Genomic DNA, 20,145 nt, shown 5'->3' with positions numbered 1-20,145 from the left:
GGTAATCTAGAGACTCTGCGTAATGCTCTGGGGGCCCAGGTCCAAATCCCACCATGACAGATGATGACATTTGAATTTAATAGAAATCTGGAATTAAAAGTCCAACAATGACCATGTTGTAGATTGTTGTAAAAACCCATTTGGTTCACTAATGTCCTTTAGGGAAGGAAATCAGCTGTTCTTACCTGTTCTGGGGCCTACATGTGACTCCAGAGCCACAGCAATGTGGTTGACTCTTAATTGCCTTCAGGGGTGGATAATCCAGCCAGTGAACCCATGTCCCATGAACGATTAAAAAAAAAATGCCCACTCCCTTCTGCATCCTCCTCACAGCTCTCCCTCCACCCAGCTTTGCGTCATTTGCAAATTTGGAGATATTTGGTTCCCTAATCTAAATCGTTAATATATATATTGTGAATAGCTGGGGTCTGAGCACTGATCACTGCAGTACCTCACTAGTCACTGCCTGCCATTTGGAAAAAGACCCAGTTATTCGTACTTTTTGTTTCCTGTCTGCCAATCAGTTTTCTATTGATCTCAATACATTGCCCCTAATCCCATGCACTTAAATTTTGCACGCTACTCTCTTACGTGGGATTTTGTCAAAAGCCTTCTGAAGGTTCTCAAGATGAGCTTCTGACCTCATTCATGGCACATTAAGACTTCCAAATTTCTTATTTACACCAAGCCCCATTCACCCATCAGCCCTGCCTCAACTTTGGAATTCCTATCTATTCTTAAAGACCCCCAGAGCCTTGCCCCACCCTATTTCGGTAATCTTCTCCAATCACCCAACCCTCCGAGATATCTGTATTTGCCTTGAACACTTTAATTGCCCCAGCTTTGGTGGCTGTGCCTTCAGCTGCCTGGGCCCTAAGCTCTCGAATTCCTCCCCTCTGCCCTCTACCTCTCTCTCTCACTTTAAGATGCTCTTTAAAACCTACTCCTGTCCTAATACCCACCTTGTGACTCAATGTCAGATTTGCTTAATAATGGTCCTGTGAATTCCTTCGGGATGTTTGACCAGGTTAATGGTTCTATATCGATACCATGTTATGGTTGTTGGTTGTAATGATGCAGTGCCCCACATTGATACCACCAACCTGGGTAAAGGGACTCATGCCTGGTGTGGTGGGTATCATGGGGAAGTGTTCCGTAGCTCTGGCCTCTCCATTGAAGCAGCTTTAATCAGAATATATTTGAGTGAACTGTTACACTGACTGCTCCATCTAAATTCCTGGCAGCCAGAACTGCAGATCTAAATGTTGCAAACTATTTCTTTTGTTGAGACATGTCTCCTCTCGTGGGCACTGAGGGGCAGGGATGGGTCCAACAGCCCTACCTATCAAAGCGAAGGGAGTGGGGTGAAGCTGGTTGTAATTCGGTGGGCCTGCCAATGGGAATGTTGAAAATTCCACAGGTCGGTTTCAAGCCCCTATCGAGTTCAAGGAAAGACCAAACAAACGTTTGAGATATGGTCTGTGTTTAGTAAATTACTGATCTGGGAGAAGGTCGGACTGTGATTGATGACAGATCCCAGTGCTGCTGCACTTATCTCCAGGGACAGCGTTGTTCAGGTGTTCAGGCTAAAATGTGATTCTGAGGAGCAGGAAAAATGCTGGGGTTTGCTGGGGGAAGTGAAGGGATAGCTACACAACTCAGCAGTGTTACAGAGTGAAGCATTGTACATTGTGAACAGGGATAATCCAGAGTGAGACCCTGGCAGTTAGTGATGAGGATAGCTTTAGGCTGCACGATGACGCAGACAGGCTGGTGAAGGGGGCAGGAGCGTGCAGATGCTGTTTAAAGCAGACAAGTGTGAAGTTTCACACTTCAGGAGGACAAATATGGAAATACAGCGCACTATAAATGGCTCACTTAAAAAGTGCAGATGGAGAGAGATATCTTGCTTTCCATAAATCTAAGTTGTTAAAGGGGAAACATATTTTAAAAAGCACTTTGGCTAATTGGGTTAATCAATTAAAGAATAGGAAATAAAAGGAAAGAGATCATGCTGGAACTTGTTAAAGCCCTGGTGAGGTTGGGTCTCGGCTGGAATATTGTGAACAATTCTGACCTCCACAATTCAGGGAAGATAGAAAGGAAACAGAGGAGATTTGCCAGGATGATGCCAGGAAAAATAGGAAGAAGAAGTTTAACAGGTGACGCATGGAAGCTTTCAGGATGATGGGATATTTTAATAGAGAGAAAATATATTCCTTCTGGGGTATTGGTCAGTAACTAGGGGTAATAGATATAAAATCACTGGCAAAGCAATGGAGAGGGAAAATGAGGAGGAATATTTCTACTGGGAATTACTGGGATCTGGAGTGACTGAGGGAGAGTGTGGGAGTAATCCTGCCTGCTGTGTTTAAGAGTCAGGATATGGAGATGCCGGCGTTGGACTGGGGTAAACACAGTAAGAGTTTTAACAACACCAGGTTAAAGTAGAAACTTGATGTCTGTGTTGATATGCGCGATCTTCTTGGATCTAACCTGGTGTTGTTAAAACTCTTACTGTGTTTAAGAGTCAGCACAGGCTGTACAGACTGAGTGCCTGCGTTGTAAGCTCCTTTCACTCTGTGACAACTCCCCAGTGCTCCAATTGGGAAGGCAGTCTAGAACTCATCTCTGCAGATCACTGAGAGATCTTAGTTCAGTCCCTCTCAAGTCTTTTAAGATTATGAAAGGTTGATAGGGTAGATGTTTCTACTTGAGGGGGAAACCGGTACAAAGGTGTTACAAATATCAGATAATTAAACTCAGTAAGGAATTTGGATGAAAGCTCATTGCCTGGAGAGTGGTGAGACTGTGCAGTGGCTCCCACAAGGTGTAGTTGAGGTGAATAGATAGACACATTTATGATGCAGCTAGGTAAACACATCAGGGAGGAAGGAATAGAAGGATATGCTGGTTGGGTCAGAGGGATGGGAGAGACTCGTGTGTAGCATCAACATAAACATAGACCAGTCGGGCTGAATGGCCTGGGTCTGTGCTGTAAGTTCCACATAGGATCTCAGTTCCACCCGAGGTTTTTCTTTCGAAATGAAAGTTTTTAATGAGTGCGCAGGAGAGAGACATACACAACTCTGAACATACACAACTCTGAACATACGCAACTCTGAACATACACAACTCTGAACATACACAACTCTGAACATACACAACTCTGAACATACGCAACTCTGAACATACACAACTCTGAACATACACAACTCTGAACATACACAACTCTGAACATACGCAACTCTGAACATACACAACTCTATACATACACAACTCTGAACATACGCAACTCTGAACATACGCAACTCTGAACATACACAACTCTGAACATACGCAACTCTGAACATACACAACTCTGAACATACACAACTCTATACATACACAACTCTGAACATACACAACTCTGAACATACACAACTCTGAACATACACAACTCTGTACCTACACAACTCTGAACATACACAACTCTGTACATACACAACTCTGTACCTACACAACTCTGAACATACACAACTCTGTACATACACAACTCTGTACATACACAACTCTATACGTACACAACTCTGAACATACACAACTCTATACATACACAACTCTGAACATACGCAACTCTGTACATACACAACTCTGTACATACACAACTCTGTACATACACAACTCTGTACATACACAACTCTGAACATGCACAACTCTGAACATACACAACTCTATACATACACAACTCTGAACATACACAACTCTGTACATACACAACTCTGTACATACACAACTCTGTACGTACACAACTCTATACATACACAACTCTGAACATACACAACTCTGTACATACACAACTCTGAACATACGCAACTCTGAACATACACAACTCTGAACATACGCAACTCTGTACATACACAACTCTATACATACACAACTCTGTACATACACAACTCTGTACATACACAACTCTGAACATACACAACTCTGAACATACGCAACTCTGTACATACACAACTCTGTACATACACAACTCTGTACATACGCAACTCTGAACATACACAACTCTGAACATACGCAACTCTATACATACACAACTCTGAACATACACAACTCTGAAGGTGGCAGGATAAGTTGATAACTTTATTTAAAAATAAACCAGACAGGATATTTCTCTTTATAAATAGAGGCATGAAGTGAAAAAGCAAGTTGGCCAGTTTAATTATTTATAAATCACTTGTCCCCTCCTGCCTTTCTTCCCTCTCTAACTGTCTCTCCCTCTCTTTTTCCTCAGTTTCTCTCCTTATCACCACTTTCCTTTCCACCTATGCTTTTGTCTCTCTCTCTCTCTCTTTCTCCTCCCTCTGTCTCACGCACCCTCACTCTCTCTCTTTCCTCTGTATCTATCTGCCGCTTTCAGTGTCCCTGCCTCGTGCACCTGGCCATTTTGGTGTGTGTGAGACTGAGTTTCAATTGACTTTGTTACGTTCAGCAGCAGTGACCAGGAACCCAGACTGCTGGATTTTTAACCCCCTCCCCAAACCTGATATGAAATTGCTGCACTGTTAATTTGCTTTTATGAAGTAAAGCATTTATTTTTCAAACTCAGCACCTGACCTAAAGCTGGTGATGGAATTGTCAGGTTTAATTGCTTAACTCGATCTTAACTTCTAAAACAACTCAATACTTTTACTAGAAGCGACGTCCCAACTGCCTGGTGGGATTTAAAAAGAATAATTTCTGTTCTACTTGGACTGAACCCAAAATAACGATTGTAGTGGAACATTAGTGCTCCAGTAAGATTGCAACATCAGTAACAATCAGAACATTTCTACACGTCCTTAATTTGGGCCAAAATTCTCCAGCCATCTATGCCCAGTCACCACAGTAAGTGAGGATGGAGAATTTAGCACCCTTAAGGGGAGGCAGTGCTGTAGTGGTATTGTTGCTGGAATAATAATCCAGAGTCTGGGGACCTGGGTTCCAATCCCACCATGACATATGGTGAAATTTGAATTCAATAAAAATCTGGAATTAAAAGTCTAATGATCATGAAATTATCATCGATTGTTCTAAAAACCCATCTGGTTCACTAGTGTTCTTCAGGGAAGGAAATCTGCCGTCCTTACCTGTTCTGGCCTACATGTGACTCCAGACTCACAGCAATGTGGTTGACTCTTATATGCCCTCAGGGATGGGCAACAAAAACCCACGCAGACATGTCCCTGGCGCTGTGAGACAGCAGTGCTAACCACTGTGCTGTTGTACCAAAAGAGAAAATACTGGAAAATCTCAGCAGGTCTGGCAGCATCTGTGAGGAGGAAAAAGAACTGATGTTTCGAGTCCAGACGACCCTTTGTCAAAGCTAAAAGGCAGAGAAAGCGCCCCCCCACCCACCCACACACACACACACACACACATTGCACAGAAGTTAATAGATCCACCAGTACAAGGTTACTACGGGCAGATATGCAGCCATACCTATCCCCACCATCCTCTAAGCAAGACGAGGACCCTCACTCCGCCATGTCAAGCCTAGACAGATGCCTCATCAAAGTTTGCAGGTTGATGGCCCTTTCTTTTGACCAAGGTGCCCTCATTGTGCAACTTCCACAGGAAAAGAATTCCAGGACGGACAGACATATTGAGAGAGAGAGTGAGGGATTGGTAAACAAAAGTAGGAAGGAAACATTCAGTCAGGGAGGCAAACTTGTAAATCCAAGATGGCCACCCAAATCTTAACAGGAAGTGGGGGAGGGGAGCAAGAAGAGACAGGAATGGTACATAGACTTGAGGAGAAATTGACTTTTCTTTGCTCTGTGGTGAAGGCAGGTCCCTTTATGATTGGAGATTGCTGGCTGGTTTTGCCTCAGGACCTTCCAACGTTCCTCACTTCCTTTGGGGCAGGGGGGTGGGGAGAGGGGGACAAATGAACTGTTAGACAGCCCCCTCACCACAATACACCAACCATATTGATCGTCTCATCTAATGAACCATAACTAAGGAAACTAAGCCGAGCTAACAGTCACACAACAAAATGGCCTTCCAGCCATTCTGATACCAGCTCCATTTTCCCGTCAGAAGAAAGTAAATCTCCTCCCAGCCTCCCATCGAGTGTGTCGATTGGGCAACCTTGCTGGAAAACTGTGTACAAACTCCCTGAGAAACAGTGACAGAGAGGATTGTCTCCCCTTCATTCAGGACCAGTGAGGTGAAGCTAGATTTCTAGTCAGCTTCCATTCAGTATTCTCTGCTCAAACCTAGACTGAAGAGGTTGCGTTACATTTTGAAATTCTTTTGAAGACAAAACTAAAATAATTTTGCCACAAAGCACTTGTTTGCAGTTTGTTTCTCTTTGCTTGTGCATGAAGTCACTTGAATGGATAACATTTAGAAAATGTGATTTAGTTACATGGAGTTAGAACTGATTAATTGGGATGCCCCCAGCGCTATGCCCCTGATTGATTATTTGATTCGATTTATTATTGTCACATGTATTAACATACAGTGAAAAGTATTGTTTCTTGCGTGCTCTACAGACAAAGCATACCGTTCATAGAGAAGGAAAGGAGAGGATGCAGAATGTAGTGTTACAGTCATAGCTAGGGTGTAGAGAAAGATCAATTTAATGCAAAGTAAGTCCATTCAAAAGTCTGACAGCAGCAGGGAAGAAGCTGTTCTTGAGTCGGTTGGTACGTGACCTCAGACTTTTGTATCTTTTTCTCGAAGGAAGAAGGTGGAAGAGAGAATGTCCGGGGTGCGTGGGGTCCTTGATTACGCTGGCTGCTTTGCCGAGGCAGCGGGAAGTGTAGACAGAGTCAATGGATGGGAGGCTGGTTTGCGTGATGGATTGGGCTACATTCATGACCTTTTGTGGTTTCTTGCGGTCTTGGGCAGAGCAGGAGCCCAGACCAAGCTGTGATACGACCAGAAAGAATGCTTTCTATGGTGCATCTGTAAAAGTTGGTGAGAGTCGTAGCTGACATGCCAAATTTCCTTTGTCTTCTGAGAAAGTCGAAGCGTTGGTGGGCTTTCTTAACTATAGTGTTGTCATGGGGGGAACCAGGACTGATTTTTGGTGATCTGGACTCCTAAAAACTTGAAGCTTTCAATTAGGACATTGTGAACCCTGCTTCTTTCTGACCTGATCCTACCTTTTAAATGGAAGAATGTGTGTATTATAACGGGTGAGTGTGAAGCTCAGTTTGAATGCTGAGAACGGGGTAGATGGACTCCCCATGGCTACCTGGGCAATCTGTTTCACTCTTTCACTCTTCCATTAGTCGAGAGTTATTCATTTTATTCAGTCCGTGCTGTAATGCCACTGCTGCACCCCACCAGCCGTCACTCCATTCCCCTCTCCCCCAATACCCCATTTGCTCCCCTCTCCTGTGTTGGCAACAGCTTGTGCTGAGGGACTGTGAACAGAACATTTCAAACCATCCAGGAGAGAATCAGGAGTAAATACGTGAGTGAGGCTTGTGTGAGGCTCTGTGTAGGTAATCAGCCCAGCTTGTGCACTCACCTCTTTCTTTCTCTGTCTCTGTCTCTCTGTTTTTTCCTCTCTCTCTTTCTCTATTATTAGTTTTTATTCATTCATGGGACATGGGCGTCGCTGGCTGGGCCAGCATTTATTGCCCATCCCTAGTTGCCCTTGAACAAAGTGGTTTGCTCAGCCATTTCAGAGGGCAGTTGAGAGTCAACCACATTGCTGTGACTCTGGAGTCACATGTAGGCCAGGCCAGGTAAGGACGGCAGATTTCCTTCCCTAAAGGACATTAGTGAACCAGATGGGTTTTTCCGACAGTCGGCAATGGTTTCATGGTCATCAGTAGATTCTTGATTCCAGATTTTTTTTACTGAATTTAAGTTCCACCGTCTGCCGTGGTGGGATTTGAACCCGGGTCCCCAGAACATTAGCTGAGATTCTGGATTAATAGTCCAGCGATAATACCACTAGGCCATCACCTCCCCTGGTGAAGGGCTGAGTGGGTTCTGTTGGAGATTTTTCCAATTGGATCAAAAGTTCCTGGTCTAACCGAGGAACAATACAGAGAAGGAGAAGAGTTCTACTGTCCGATTTACAGACAGTTCCTCAGCTAAACTGAACAAGGTCAGAATGGATTTGCTACAATGGCAGTGGAGATGATGGGCTTCAGGTGTGCGGAGAAGCTGGGATTGCTGTTGAAGCAGAGACGGTTAAGGGGAGATTTAACAGGAGTTCATAATTAATGAGATTTATAGAGCAGTTGAGAAACTGTTTCCACTGACAGCAGTGTAGTTAACCAGAGGGACATAGATTTCAGATAATTGGCAAAGAAAGTGGAGGTGGGATGATATTTCGATTTACATAGTGACTGTTATGATCTGGAATGCGCTGCCTCAATTAGTGATGGTAGCAGCTTCAAGAGGAACTTTCAAACAGCAATTGAATAAATACTTGAATACAATAATTTTCAGAGTTATGAGGAAAGTGCAGGGAGTAGTGGTATTGTCACTGGATTAGTAATCCAGAGACCCAGGGTCATGTTCTGGGGACCCGGGTTCAAATCCCACCACAGCAGATGGTGAAATTTGAATTAACAATCTAATGATGACCATGAAATCATTGTTAATTGTTGTAAAAACCCAGATGTTTCACTGATGTCCTTCAGGGAAGGAAATCTGCTGTCCTTACCCAGTCTGGCCTACATGTGACTCCAGAGCCACAGCAACGTGGTTGACTCTTAAATGACCGAGCAAGCCACTCAGCTGAAGGGCAACTGGGAAGGGCAATAAATGCTGGCATAGCCAATGACATCACATCCATAAACTAATCTAAAAAACTCAATCAAAACCCTTCATGATCTTGAATATTCCTATTAAATATCCTGTTAAACGTCAGCTCTTTTCTCTCCTTACAGATGCTGCCAGACCTGCTGAGATTTTCCAGCATTTTCTCTTTTGGTTTCAGATTCCAGCATCCGCAGTAATTTGCTTTTATCCCGTTAATCTTCTCTTCTGCGGGGAACGATTGCAGCTTCCTGTCTCTCCACATAAGTGATGTCCCTCATCCCTCAGGCCATTCTCTGAAATTCCTTTTGCACCTTCCCCAAGGCCTTCTAACCCTTTCCAGAGGTGGCAGCCCAGAATTGGACACTCCAGCTGGAGTTTTAGCAGAACTTTCTTTGTCCTCTCGGCTTCTGTTTATAAATCCAGAGATCCCATATGTTTTAACAGCTTCTGGAACTTGGCCTGTCACCTTCAGAGATTCGTAAGGTCTCTGCTTCCCTGCAGCCTCTTTAAGATGATATCATTTAGTTACAGCAGAGATCAGGATCCCACCAGAGGAAATTAAACTGCATATATTGTAACTTGCAGTTTGAGGTGTACCTCACACACAGCATAGTACAGTATCTATGAGATGCTGAATAATGTGGCAGAGGATTCTTCCCACAGTGCTTGCAAAAGTTAAATCACGTTTTCACTCATGAACCAGTTTGGGTTGTGTGTTTGGAGATGGCTTTGGCAGGTATGGGAGGGTACACTAACTGCAGCTAAATATAGACTCTGCTCCCACTGTCCAAATAAAGACACACACGGCTATGCAGCAAACTGCACCTTTTTTAGTATCAGCCCATCAGCAGTTTGGCAAACTGGTGATTCTTACTTTGGGGCCGGTGATGCTGTTGGAAGGAGAGCAGATTGCAAACAGGCAGCCTGGTAGCCTCAGTGGAATTCTTTAAAACAATTCATCACCACTCATTTCTCCCAATTAAAACAGCAAAATAAACCTTGTCATTTCCACATCCATCTCCCTCTACCCTCCTCTTCCCTCTCTCTAGATCCATCCCCTCCCCCTCCACTCCCACCATCCCCTCCACCCTCCTCCATCCCCTCCACCCTCCTCCATCCCCTCCACCCTCCTCCATCCCCTCCACCCTCCCTCTATCCCTCCACCCTCCTCCATCCCCTCAACTCGCCACCTTCCTTCATCCCCTCAACCCTCCTCAATCCCCTCAACTCTCCTCCATCCCCTCACCCTTCCACCCTCCTCCATCCCCTCAACCCTCCTCCATCCCCTCCACCCTCTTCCATCCCCTCCACCCTCCTCCATTCCCTCCACTCTCCTCCATCCCGTCCACCCTCCTCCATCCCCTCCGCCCTCTTCCATCCTCTCCACCCTCTTCCATCCCCTCCACCCTCCTCCATCCCCTCAACTCTCCTCCATCCCCTCACCCCTCCATCCCCTCCACCCTCCTCCATTCCCTCCGCTCTCCTCCAACCCGTCCACCCTCCTCCATCCCCTCCACCCTCCTCCATCCCCTCCACCCTCTCCCATCCCCTCCACCCTCCTCCATCCCCTCAACTCTCCTCCATCCCCGCACCCCTCCACCCTCTTCCATTCCCTCCACCCTCCTCCATCCTCTCACCCCTCCACCTCCTCCTCCATCCCCTCCACCCTCCTCCATCCCCTCCACCCTCCACCTTTCTCCATCTCTCCACCCTACTCCAGACCCTCAACCCTCCACCCTCCTCTTCCATCCTCATCCGTTTTTTTCCTTTTCCATCTTCCGAGGGAGCTCGGTCTTTTCTCCTTGGAGAGACATAGGATGAGAGGAGACCTAATAGAGGTATATAAGATGTTGAGAGGCATAGATCGGGTGGATTCTCAGAGGCTTTTTCCCAGGATGGAAATGGCTGCTACGAGAGGACACTGGTTTAAGGTGCTGGTGGGTAGGTACAGGGGAAATGTTAGGGGGAAGTTTTTCACACAGAGGGTGGTGGGCGAGTGGAATCGGCTGCTGGCAGTGGTGGTGGAAGCAAACTCAATAGGGTCTTTTAAGAGACTCCTGGATGAGTACATGGGACTAAATAGGATGGAGGGTTATAGGTAGGCCTAAAAGGTAGGGATATGTTCGGCACAACTTGTGGGGCCGAAGGGCCTGTTTTTGTGCTGTAGTTTTCTATGTTTCTATGTTTCCCCTTCCTTTCACCCCCTCCAACACCTCTACCCCACCACTCCCTCCCCTCCAACTCCCCTCTCTTCCACCCCCTCCACTCCCTCTCCCCTCCAATCCTTCTCCCCTTTTTCTACTCCTTCTCCCTCCAAACACCTTCCCTTGCTACACCTACTCCTCCTCCAACCCTCCATCATTCCCACCTCGGAGTCAGCAAACTGTGGATTCAAGTTCCTCCGCAGGACTGGAGCAGCCAATTGGCAGGCTGACACTCTCAGTGTTGTACTGAGGGAATGTTACACTGGCAGAGAGTTGGCAGGCTGACTCTCCCAGTGCTGTACTGAGGGAGTGTCACACTGGCAGAGAGTTGACAGGCTGACACTCTCAGTGTTGTACTGAGGGAATGTTACACTGGCAGAGATGCCATTGTCACTGGTGCTGCCAGGTAGTGAAGGGCTGCCAGCTCCTGATTGGCTGACAGCGCTTAGTGGGCAGGACACCCCCTCCTCCACCCCACCTTTCCCTCCACAGGGGGTCCTTGGTTCCAAGGCAGGGTTTGCCATTGCCGTGATTAAGTGCCTGATTGGCACAACGTGATGGGCCTAATCTGCTCACATTACCGCGTCTTCCCAAAACCTCAGGATGTCCCAAAGTGCTTTGTAACTTTTGAATTTCACCCACTGCTTTGATATAGGAAAGATGGCTGCGAATTTGCATAAAACAATTCCCATCGTACAATATCCAAGGAGATGTTCAGGAAGACTACATTCAGAAAAATAATGTTGCCAAAGTTAAAAAAAGTATTTGAACAAAGGCTTGGTCAAAGAGATAGATATCAAGGAAGGTGAAAGGAGGAGAGAGAGGGAATGAGAGGTGGAGAGGTTTAGGGAGGGAATTCCAGAGCTTCGGGCTCAGGCAGCGGGATGGAGGGAATGGAGGATGGAGACTGATCAAGAATTGGAGGAGTGCAGAGACTCCTGGGTTGTAGAGGCAATGAAGGAAAAGGCCGCGGAAAATGTAGATGAGAATTTTGTGACTTTTTTTATTCATTCATGGGACATGGGTGTCGCTGGCTGGCCAGCATTTATTGCCATCTCTAGTTGCCCTTGGAGGGCAGTTGAGAGTCAACCACATTGCTGTGGCTCTGGAGTCACATATAGGCCAGACCGGGTAAGGATGGCAGATTCCCTTCCCTAAAGGACATTAGTGAATCAGATGGATTTTTTCGACAATCGGCAATGGTTTCATGGTCATCAGTAGAGTCTTAATTCCAAATTTTTTTTTTATTGAATTCAAATTCCACCATCTGCCGTGGCGGGATTCGAACCCAGGTCCCCAGAATATTAGCTGAGTTTCTCGATTAATAGCCTTGCGATAATACCACTAGGCCATCGCCTCCCCTTTCCTGTTACAAGTGATACCAAGCTGAGAAGCAATTAATAATCATAGAATCAAGGAAGCTTACATCGCAGAAGGAGGCTGATTAAAAATATTGATGGAATGATCTTCCAGCAGCGTGTTCCAGGTCCTGACAACTCTGAATAAAAATATTTCTCCTTGATAATTTTCCAATAATTTTGAATCTCTGTCTTGATGTTATTGATCCACAGAGGAAATGGTTTTATCCATTTGGTTTATCAAAACTGTTCATTATTTCCAAAACCCTTACTAGGTTACCTCTTAACCCCAAATAGAAGCAAATATGCTGCAGATGCTGGAAATCTGGAATAAAACAGAACATTCTGGATAAACTCAGCAGGTCTGGCAGCATCTGTGAAGAGAGAAAAAGAGTTAACGTTTCCAGTCTGTAGGACTCTCCTTCAGGAGAAGTGTCTGACGGGAAGGTTACTGGATGGAGGAAGAGTCGTATTGGACACAACATTAACACTGTTTCTCCACAGAGGCTGCCAGACCTGCTGGGGATTTTTTTTAGCACTTTCTGTTTTTATTTCAACTCCTCACCTCCGCCGTTCCGAGGAGAACAGCACTAACTTTTCCAATCTCCCTTCAGAACTGAAATCCCTCAGTCTGGTAACATCCTGACAAATCTCCCCTGTTCCCTTCCTATGGCCTTCCCTGAAGTGTGGAGCCCAGAACTGTCCACAATATTCCAGGTGCGACCTAACCAATGATTAACTTGCTCTGGCACCTTTCGCAATTTGCGGATATGGACACCAAGATCTTACTACTCATCAATATGTTACAAAATTGTGCCCTTTACTGGAGGAACAATGTCATTAAAATTATTTTTTCTCCTTTTCTATCTCAGTGTGTCAGTACTGATCTACAATTCTACACGGGAATCCTTTATCCTGGTGAAGCAGTTCCGTCCAGGTAACCTCTGCTGATTGTGTTTATTGCTGCCTGGCATGGGGGGGCGGGGGGGGGGGGGGGGGGGGGGGGGCGGCGGCGGGTGGGGGGGGGGGGGCCGTAGCCTATGTGACTGTGGAGCTGCCCCATGTTCTGAGGCAGGGCCATCAAACCCAGGTACATGAGTATAAGCTCAAAGTAAATGCGAGTGGGATGTGTCCCAGTGGCTCTGTAAAGGAAGCCACCAGCTGTGTGTCAGGACAGCACCCAGATAAGCCAGGACCTTTGCTGGGGCTGTTAATCTGTGATCTTTGTTTGCAGACAGGATCAGGTTTGGCTATGATAGGTGAGCATGCCACCAACATGCTCACTACCCACTATTTGGGAGAATTACCCGCACTGATAGATTGGTCCCTCAGTGGGTGTCAGGGGAACCAGAAACCAGGCTGAAGGACCCTGTGGATGGCAGCTTTGCTCAGTTGGTAACCCACCTGTCTCCGAAGGTTATGGGTTCAAGCCCAACTCCAGGACTCTATGTAACCTAGCCTAACTCTCTGGTGCATCTACCTGTTGTGCTGGTTCAAGTAGACATAACAGATCTTGTGGTACATCGAGAAGAGTAGGGTGATCTGCTAGTGTATGATCTCAAATATCTGTGTGATCGTGACGTGTACAAATTAGCTGTTATCATAGAAGAATCATAGAAACCCTACAGTACAGAAAGAGGCCATTGGGCCCATCGAGTCTGCACTGACCACAATCCCACCCAGACCCTACCCCCATATCCCTACACATTTACCCACTAATCCCTCCAACCTACGCATCTCAGGACACTAAGGGGCAATTTTAGCATGGCCAATCAACCTAACCCGCACATCTTTGGAGTGTGGGAGGAAACCGGAGCACCCGGAGGAAACTCAGACATGGGGCAAGGTGCAGACTCCACACAGACAGTGACCCAAGGCCGGAATCGAACATGGTTCCTGGAACCGTGAGGCAGCAGTGCTAACCGCTGTGCCACTGAGTACACATTGTTGTACTCACTGAGTTAGGATGATTTGGAAGGCGCTGCCTGAAAGCAGATTCAGCACTGACTTCCAAAGGGAATGGAATAATTGGGAAAAAGAAACTCATTGAGTTATAGGGAAACAGCGATGGGAATTGGACAGCTCTTTCAAAGGGCTGGCATAGACACGATGGACAGATTGGCCTCCTGTGATGTATGAGACCAACCCTGAGGCAATGTATGTCTTTAAAATCATGAAATGTTTTGATGAGGTTACAGTCAACAAGGTGAACCTGGACAATGAGATGAAGACCAGAGCTCACTCACATAAAGGGCTTTTCCCCACAGGACAGTGGACCTTGTTCAACACTCACCACTGCCTGGTTTTGTGGATTGCTCTCATAAGAACATAAGAACATAAGAAATAGGAACAGGAGTAGGCCATCTGGCCCCTCGAGCCTGCCCCGCCATTCAACAAGATCATGGCTGATCTGAAGCAAATCAGTTCCACTTACCCGCCTGCTCCCCACATCCCCTAATTCCCTTATCGATCAGAAAACTATCTACCCGTGATTTAAACATATTCAACGAGGAAGCCTCCACCACTTCAATGGGCAGAGAATTCCAGAGATTCACTACCCTCTGAGAGAAGAAGTTCCCCCTCAACTCTGTTCTGAACCGGCCCCCCCCCCTTATTTTGAGGCTGTGCCCTCTAGTTCTGGTTTCCCTTCTAAGTGGAAAGAATCTCTCCACCTCTACCCTATCCAGCCCCTTCATTATCTTATATGTCTCACACAGGATCAGTAGATAATGGAGATGTGACTATGATGGGATTGGGTAGAACGGTCGTGACAGAGTGAATGGTTTATTCCTCTTGATTACTTTATGAAAGAATAGCTTTTGCTTTTTAAGAACATGCCAGGACGGGTCTGACACTGGCTGCTCCGGGGGGACAGGAACGCAGCGTGCACTATTTCATATTTGTGCATTCGTCGGTGCTGTGTAGCTCTTGCTTCTGTTGCCTCGTGTCTCATTCTTTATCCTGCTATCTGAAAAGCTTTTCTTGGCAAAGCATTTCATTGAAATGCATTCAAGTGCCTGATTTCAGTTCCAACCAAGCCCTTTTTTATTTTGGGTTAGCCTTTCCCTCACTATTATGTGTAAACTCGTTTAGTTAAACATACACTGGCTAAATTGCCTTTGATCACTGAAGCATTGCTCTAGCCTGCACTGGCCTGTGGCTAATCTCTGGATTGATCTAATAGCATGTGGAGGCTGGAGTCAGGCTGTTATTTTCTATTTCCAACCAGAACTTATTGATATTCCACTGACAGCCCGCACGCGGGAGCCTGCAGGAATATTCCCGGGTTTCTGAATCTCCCCTTCATTGAAAAGGGTGTGGATTGGATAGGCAGGGGTTTGGAACAGAGGAGGCTGAGGGGAGATCTAACTGAAGCGAATAAAATTATGAGGGGTTCAGATAGAGTGGATAGGAAGGTGTTAGTGAAGGGGTTCATAAGCAGGGGGCATAGATTAATGGTAAGATGTCCGAGGTCTAGAGGGGATTTAAGGGGAAAACCCGCCACCCAAAGGGCGTCTAGAACTCACTGTCTGAGAGAGAGGCAGAAACCTTATGATATTTAAAAGTCCTTAGGTATGCACTTAAAATGCCGTAGTCTACAAGACGACAGACCAAGAGCCGGAATGTGGGATTACACTGGAGGCTCCTTGTCGACTGGTGTAGACACACTGGTCCGAGAGACCATAAGACGTAGGAGCAGAATTAGGCCATTCGGCCCATCGAGTCGGGGTCTCCATTGCTGTAAATTTCTCTGATTCCATAATTCTCTTGCTGAATGGGAAAAAGCACCAGCTGGTATAGTTCTGTGCCCGAGACCAATTTGATATCTGGTTAAAATATCAATTTTGATATGTTTACTACTTTGCAAATGTCTCTGCAGCCTGGCCCCACTTTACCCTGTACATCCCAAACATTTCAACCCTCAGAAAAATAGACTTCAATTCTCCTGTGCCTTTTACAATTTCAGGATGTTCCAGAGCCCTTTACACTGTTAGGGAGCTGGACCAGAATCCCAATTACTTTAGGAAGTCACACTAAACCCCCACAAGTTTTCTATTTTGACACAAATGTGAGGAAAGGATGATTTACTCCAGGAATAACCCCACTGACAAATCAGGGATCTTTTATAATAAAACAAGCTTTATTCAATAACACAGTTTAAATATAACTCTAACAGATGATGCAGCCTAACTAATACCTGTTAAACAATATTTAAAAATGAAAGGAAACAATCTTAATTTCTAACTTATATCTGTTTCAGTTCTGAATAAGCAACATTTCTCTTACAGCCTCAAACGCCACTTTAAATACAGTTAGCACCCATAAGTATACTTGCTTTAATGAGTGTGAACAGTCTAGAAGCTTTCAGAGAGAGAGAATGAGTTTCAGCAGCTTGCAGAAACCTCTGCCCTCAAGCAATTCCCAGCCAGAACTGAAAAGTTGTTTTGTCTCTGATACAGACCTAACCAGCTCCCATTAACCACATCATCACATGATCCTGCATACCTCAACCCAGCTTCCATTCCTTTCATCAAAAAACCCCAGGGGACCTTTTCTTTTTATAAACAAACGCCCATTAGCTCTATCCTAATAAACACTACATAGCTAAAATGAGTAATTATCCTGCTTTTTCAGCATCTGAGCGAAATGTTTTACAATTACTGTAGCAAAAAGCTGAATTTTAAACATCCCCCTTAAACAGAAATATATATTTTAATAGCACTCTATCACAACAGGCAATGAAATACTTTGAAAATGTTGTTTTAAAGTTTGATAACACAGCAATCAATTTGTACATAGCACAAGAGTGAGGCAATGACCAGAGAGACTGCTTGTAGTTACACCGGTCAGCATGAATTTTAGACTTTTGAGAATTCCCCAGTCTGTTTTGAATAATGCCATGGAATCTCTTGCACCCCCACTGAGAGAGCAGGTCAGGTCTTCTTCGATGTGGCATCCAAAAGATGGCATCTCCAACAGTGCAGCACTCGCTCTGCATGGCACTGGGTGTGTCAGGCAACATTCTGTGCTCTGGAGTAGAATTTGAACCCGCAATCTTCGGACTCAGAGGCGAGAGAGGCAAGGCCAACACGATCTCCTGTTCTTCCATCTGCTCTGTCATCTAGGAACACGGATAAGCCAATCAGGCACTCAGAGGAAGCAGGCTATGGGTTGACAAGAACAGCTCAGATTGGCTCTCCTGGTCTCAGTCTTGCTGCTCTGGTGAGATGGCTGATCTCCAAGTCAGAGGGAAGAAAGTTGGATAGAATGACATTCTGGGTCTTTTAATAAGGGCCTAGAGTCATAAAATGGTTGGTAACACAAAAGCCGCCATTTGGCCCATTGAGTTGATGCTGGCTCTCTGTTGGAGCAATTCGGCCAGCCCCATACCCCTCCCGTTTCTTGGAAGCCCTGCAAATATTCTCTTTTTTGACAGTTCCAATTGAATCTGCCTGTTCAAAAGTGGTGCAGGTCCCACTCACTGTGCTCTCGGCTGCACTGAGAAAATGGCTGATTGGGATAGAAAGCAGAGAGTTAAAGGGGAATGGGTTAAAGGGAAAGGGTGTGAACTACATTCTGTCTCTCATGTTCTGAAGAATCCAGGTCAGTGCTATTGTGAATCCGTGAGCTGCCCTCTGCAGCGTAAGTGTAGATATTAGGAAGGACACTGTATAAAGTCCAGCGAGTATACGAGAATGGTACCTGGGACAGGAGATTTCAATGATGTGGACTGAAGCTGGCATTGTCCTTACAGCAAGCTTAAAGGGAGTGTTATGAGAAATGTTCAAAATTACGAGAGGCTTTGATAGATTACTTAGGGAGAAATTTCACTGGCAGGAAGGTAAGTAACGAGAGAATCCAGATTTAAGACATTCAGTGAAAGCAGCAGGGGAGATCAGGTGAATCTTTTTACACAGTGAATTGTTGCTTGAGAGGACAGTGGAAGCAGGTTCAATAATTGCTTCCCACACCTGAGGAAACCCACGCATACACGGGGAGAATGTGCAAACTCCGCACAGACAGTGACCCAAGGCCGAAATCGAACCTGGGTCCCTGGTGCTGTGAGGCAGTAGCGGTTAGCATTGTTTGCATGCTTTCCCTGTGTCTGCGTGGGTTTCCTCCGGGTGCTCCAGTTTCCTCCCACAGACTGAAAGACGTGCTGTTTAGGTGCATTGGCCATGCTAAGTTCTCCCTCAATGTACCCAAACAGGTGCCGGAGTGTGGCGACTGGGGGATTTTCACAGTAACTTCATTGCAGTGTTAATGTAAGCCTACTTGTGACACGAATAAATAAACTTTAAACTTAAACACATGGAAATCGGATCAGGACTGGAAAAGGGAAAATTTGTGGAGCTATGGTGGGTGAAAGTAATTGGATAGCTCTTACTGATGGACAGATTGGCCTCCTTCAGTGCTCACGGAATCTGTGGTAAAATATTGCTGAGTGTCTGAGTCCTTTATTTGCAGCTGTCTACATGTGTGAGTGTGCAAGGCAAGGGATTTTACCAGCCCCCGTGACAACTGGAGATGACACTCCTGAGGCACGGGTACCAACCGAGCTCTTGCCTGCTTCCGCTGGTGTGACCTATGAGCTTTGTGCGGGAATTGTTGACAAGCCGGAGCTTTCACTGCAGGAAATAGCCAAGGAAGAAGTTCTGGAGGAATGTGGCTACAATGTGCCGGTGGAAAACTTACGGAAGATTACCTCATACAGGTGAGTGCATTCGAAATGTAATCATAGAATCTACGGCACGGAGACAGGCCCTTTGGCCCAAACTGGTCCACGCTGACCATCTAAGCGAACCCCAGTTACCTGCATTTGGCCCATATCACTTTAAACCTTTCCTATCCATGTATCTGTCCCAATGCCTTTTAAATGCTGTCAGAGTCCCTGCCTCAATCACTTCCTCCGGCAGCTCATTCCACACCCGTACCACCCTCTGTGTAAATAAGTTGATCCTCAGGTTCCCATTAATTCTTTCCCCTCTTAACTTAAACCGATGCCCTCTATGATGCCCTTCTTGATTCCCCAACCCTGGGAAAAACACTGAGTGCATTCACCCTATCCATGCCTCTGATCACCTTATACACCTCTATAAGATCACCCCTCAGTCCCCTATGCTCCAAAAGAAAAGTTCTAGCCTGTCCAATCTCTTCCTGTAATTCAGTCCCTTGAGTCCTGGCAACATCCTTGTAAATCTCTTCTGCACTCTCTCCAGTTTAATAACATCTTTCCTACAGCAAGGTGACCAAACTGAACACAATACTCCAGGTGGGGCCTCACCAATGTCCTGTACAACTGCAACATAACTTCCCAACTTCTATACTCAATGCCCTGACTGATGAAGACCAGCATGCCAAAGCCTTCTTTACTGCCCTATCTACCTGTGACTCCACCTTCAGAGAACCGTGCACCTGAACTCCAAGGTCCCTCTGTTCCGCGGTACTCCCTAAGGTCCTACCATTCACAATGAAAGTCCTACCTTGATTTGACTTTCCAAAATGCAACGTCTCACTTATCTGTATTGAACTCCATTTGCTATTTCTCAGCCCACTTCCCCAGCTGATCAAGATCCTGCTGCAATTTTTGATAACCTTCCTCACTGTCTACAATACCAACTATTTTAGTGTCATCTGCAAACTCACTGATCATGCCTTGTACATTCTCATCCAAATTGTTGATATAGATAACAAACAGCAATGGGCCCAGCACCGACCCCTGAGGCACACCACTAGCCACAGGCCTCTAGTCCGACAAGCATCCTTCCACCATTACCCTTCCTACCATCAAACCATTCTACCTGGAGGGTCTCAGACATTGCCCT

At 45.8% G+C, this 20,145-nt stretch overlaps 1 protein-coding gene across 1 annotated transcript in view; it reads left to right on the top strand.

Moving 5' to 3' along the window:
* Positions 1–20,145, top strand: part of nudt14 (nudix (nucleoside diphosphate linked moiety X)-type motif 14) — a 68,862-nt gene that overhangs the window by 38,072 nt on the left and 10,645 nt on the right. The window contains exons 3-4 of the mRNA XM_078233226.1: positions 13,192–13,256; positions 18,788–19,034. Coding sequence (XP_078089352.1) covers positions 13,192–13,256; positions 18,788–19,034 — 312 coding nt within the window. The remainder of the gene's footprint in view (positions 1–13,191; positions 13,257–18,787; positions 19,035–20,145) is intronic.

Source organism: Mustelus asterias, chromosome 18, assembly GCF_964213995.1.
Source record: "Mustelus asterias chromosome 18, sMusAst1.hap1.1, whole genome shotgun sequence".
Taxonomy (NCBI): domain Eukaryota; kingdom Metazoa; phylum Chordata; class Chondrichthyes; order Carcharhiniformes; family Triakidae; genus Mustelus; species Mustelus asterias.
The sequence above is the reverse complement of the archived record's forward strand: the minus strand, read 5'-3'. Positions and strand labels throughout refer to the sequence as shown.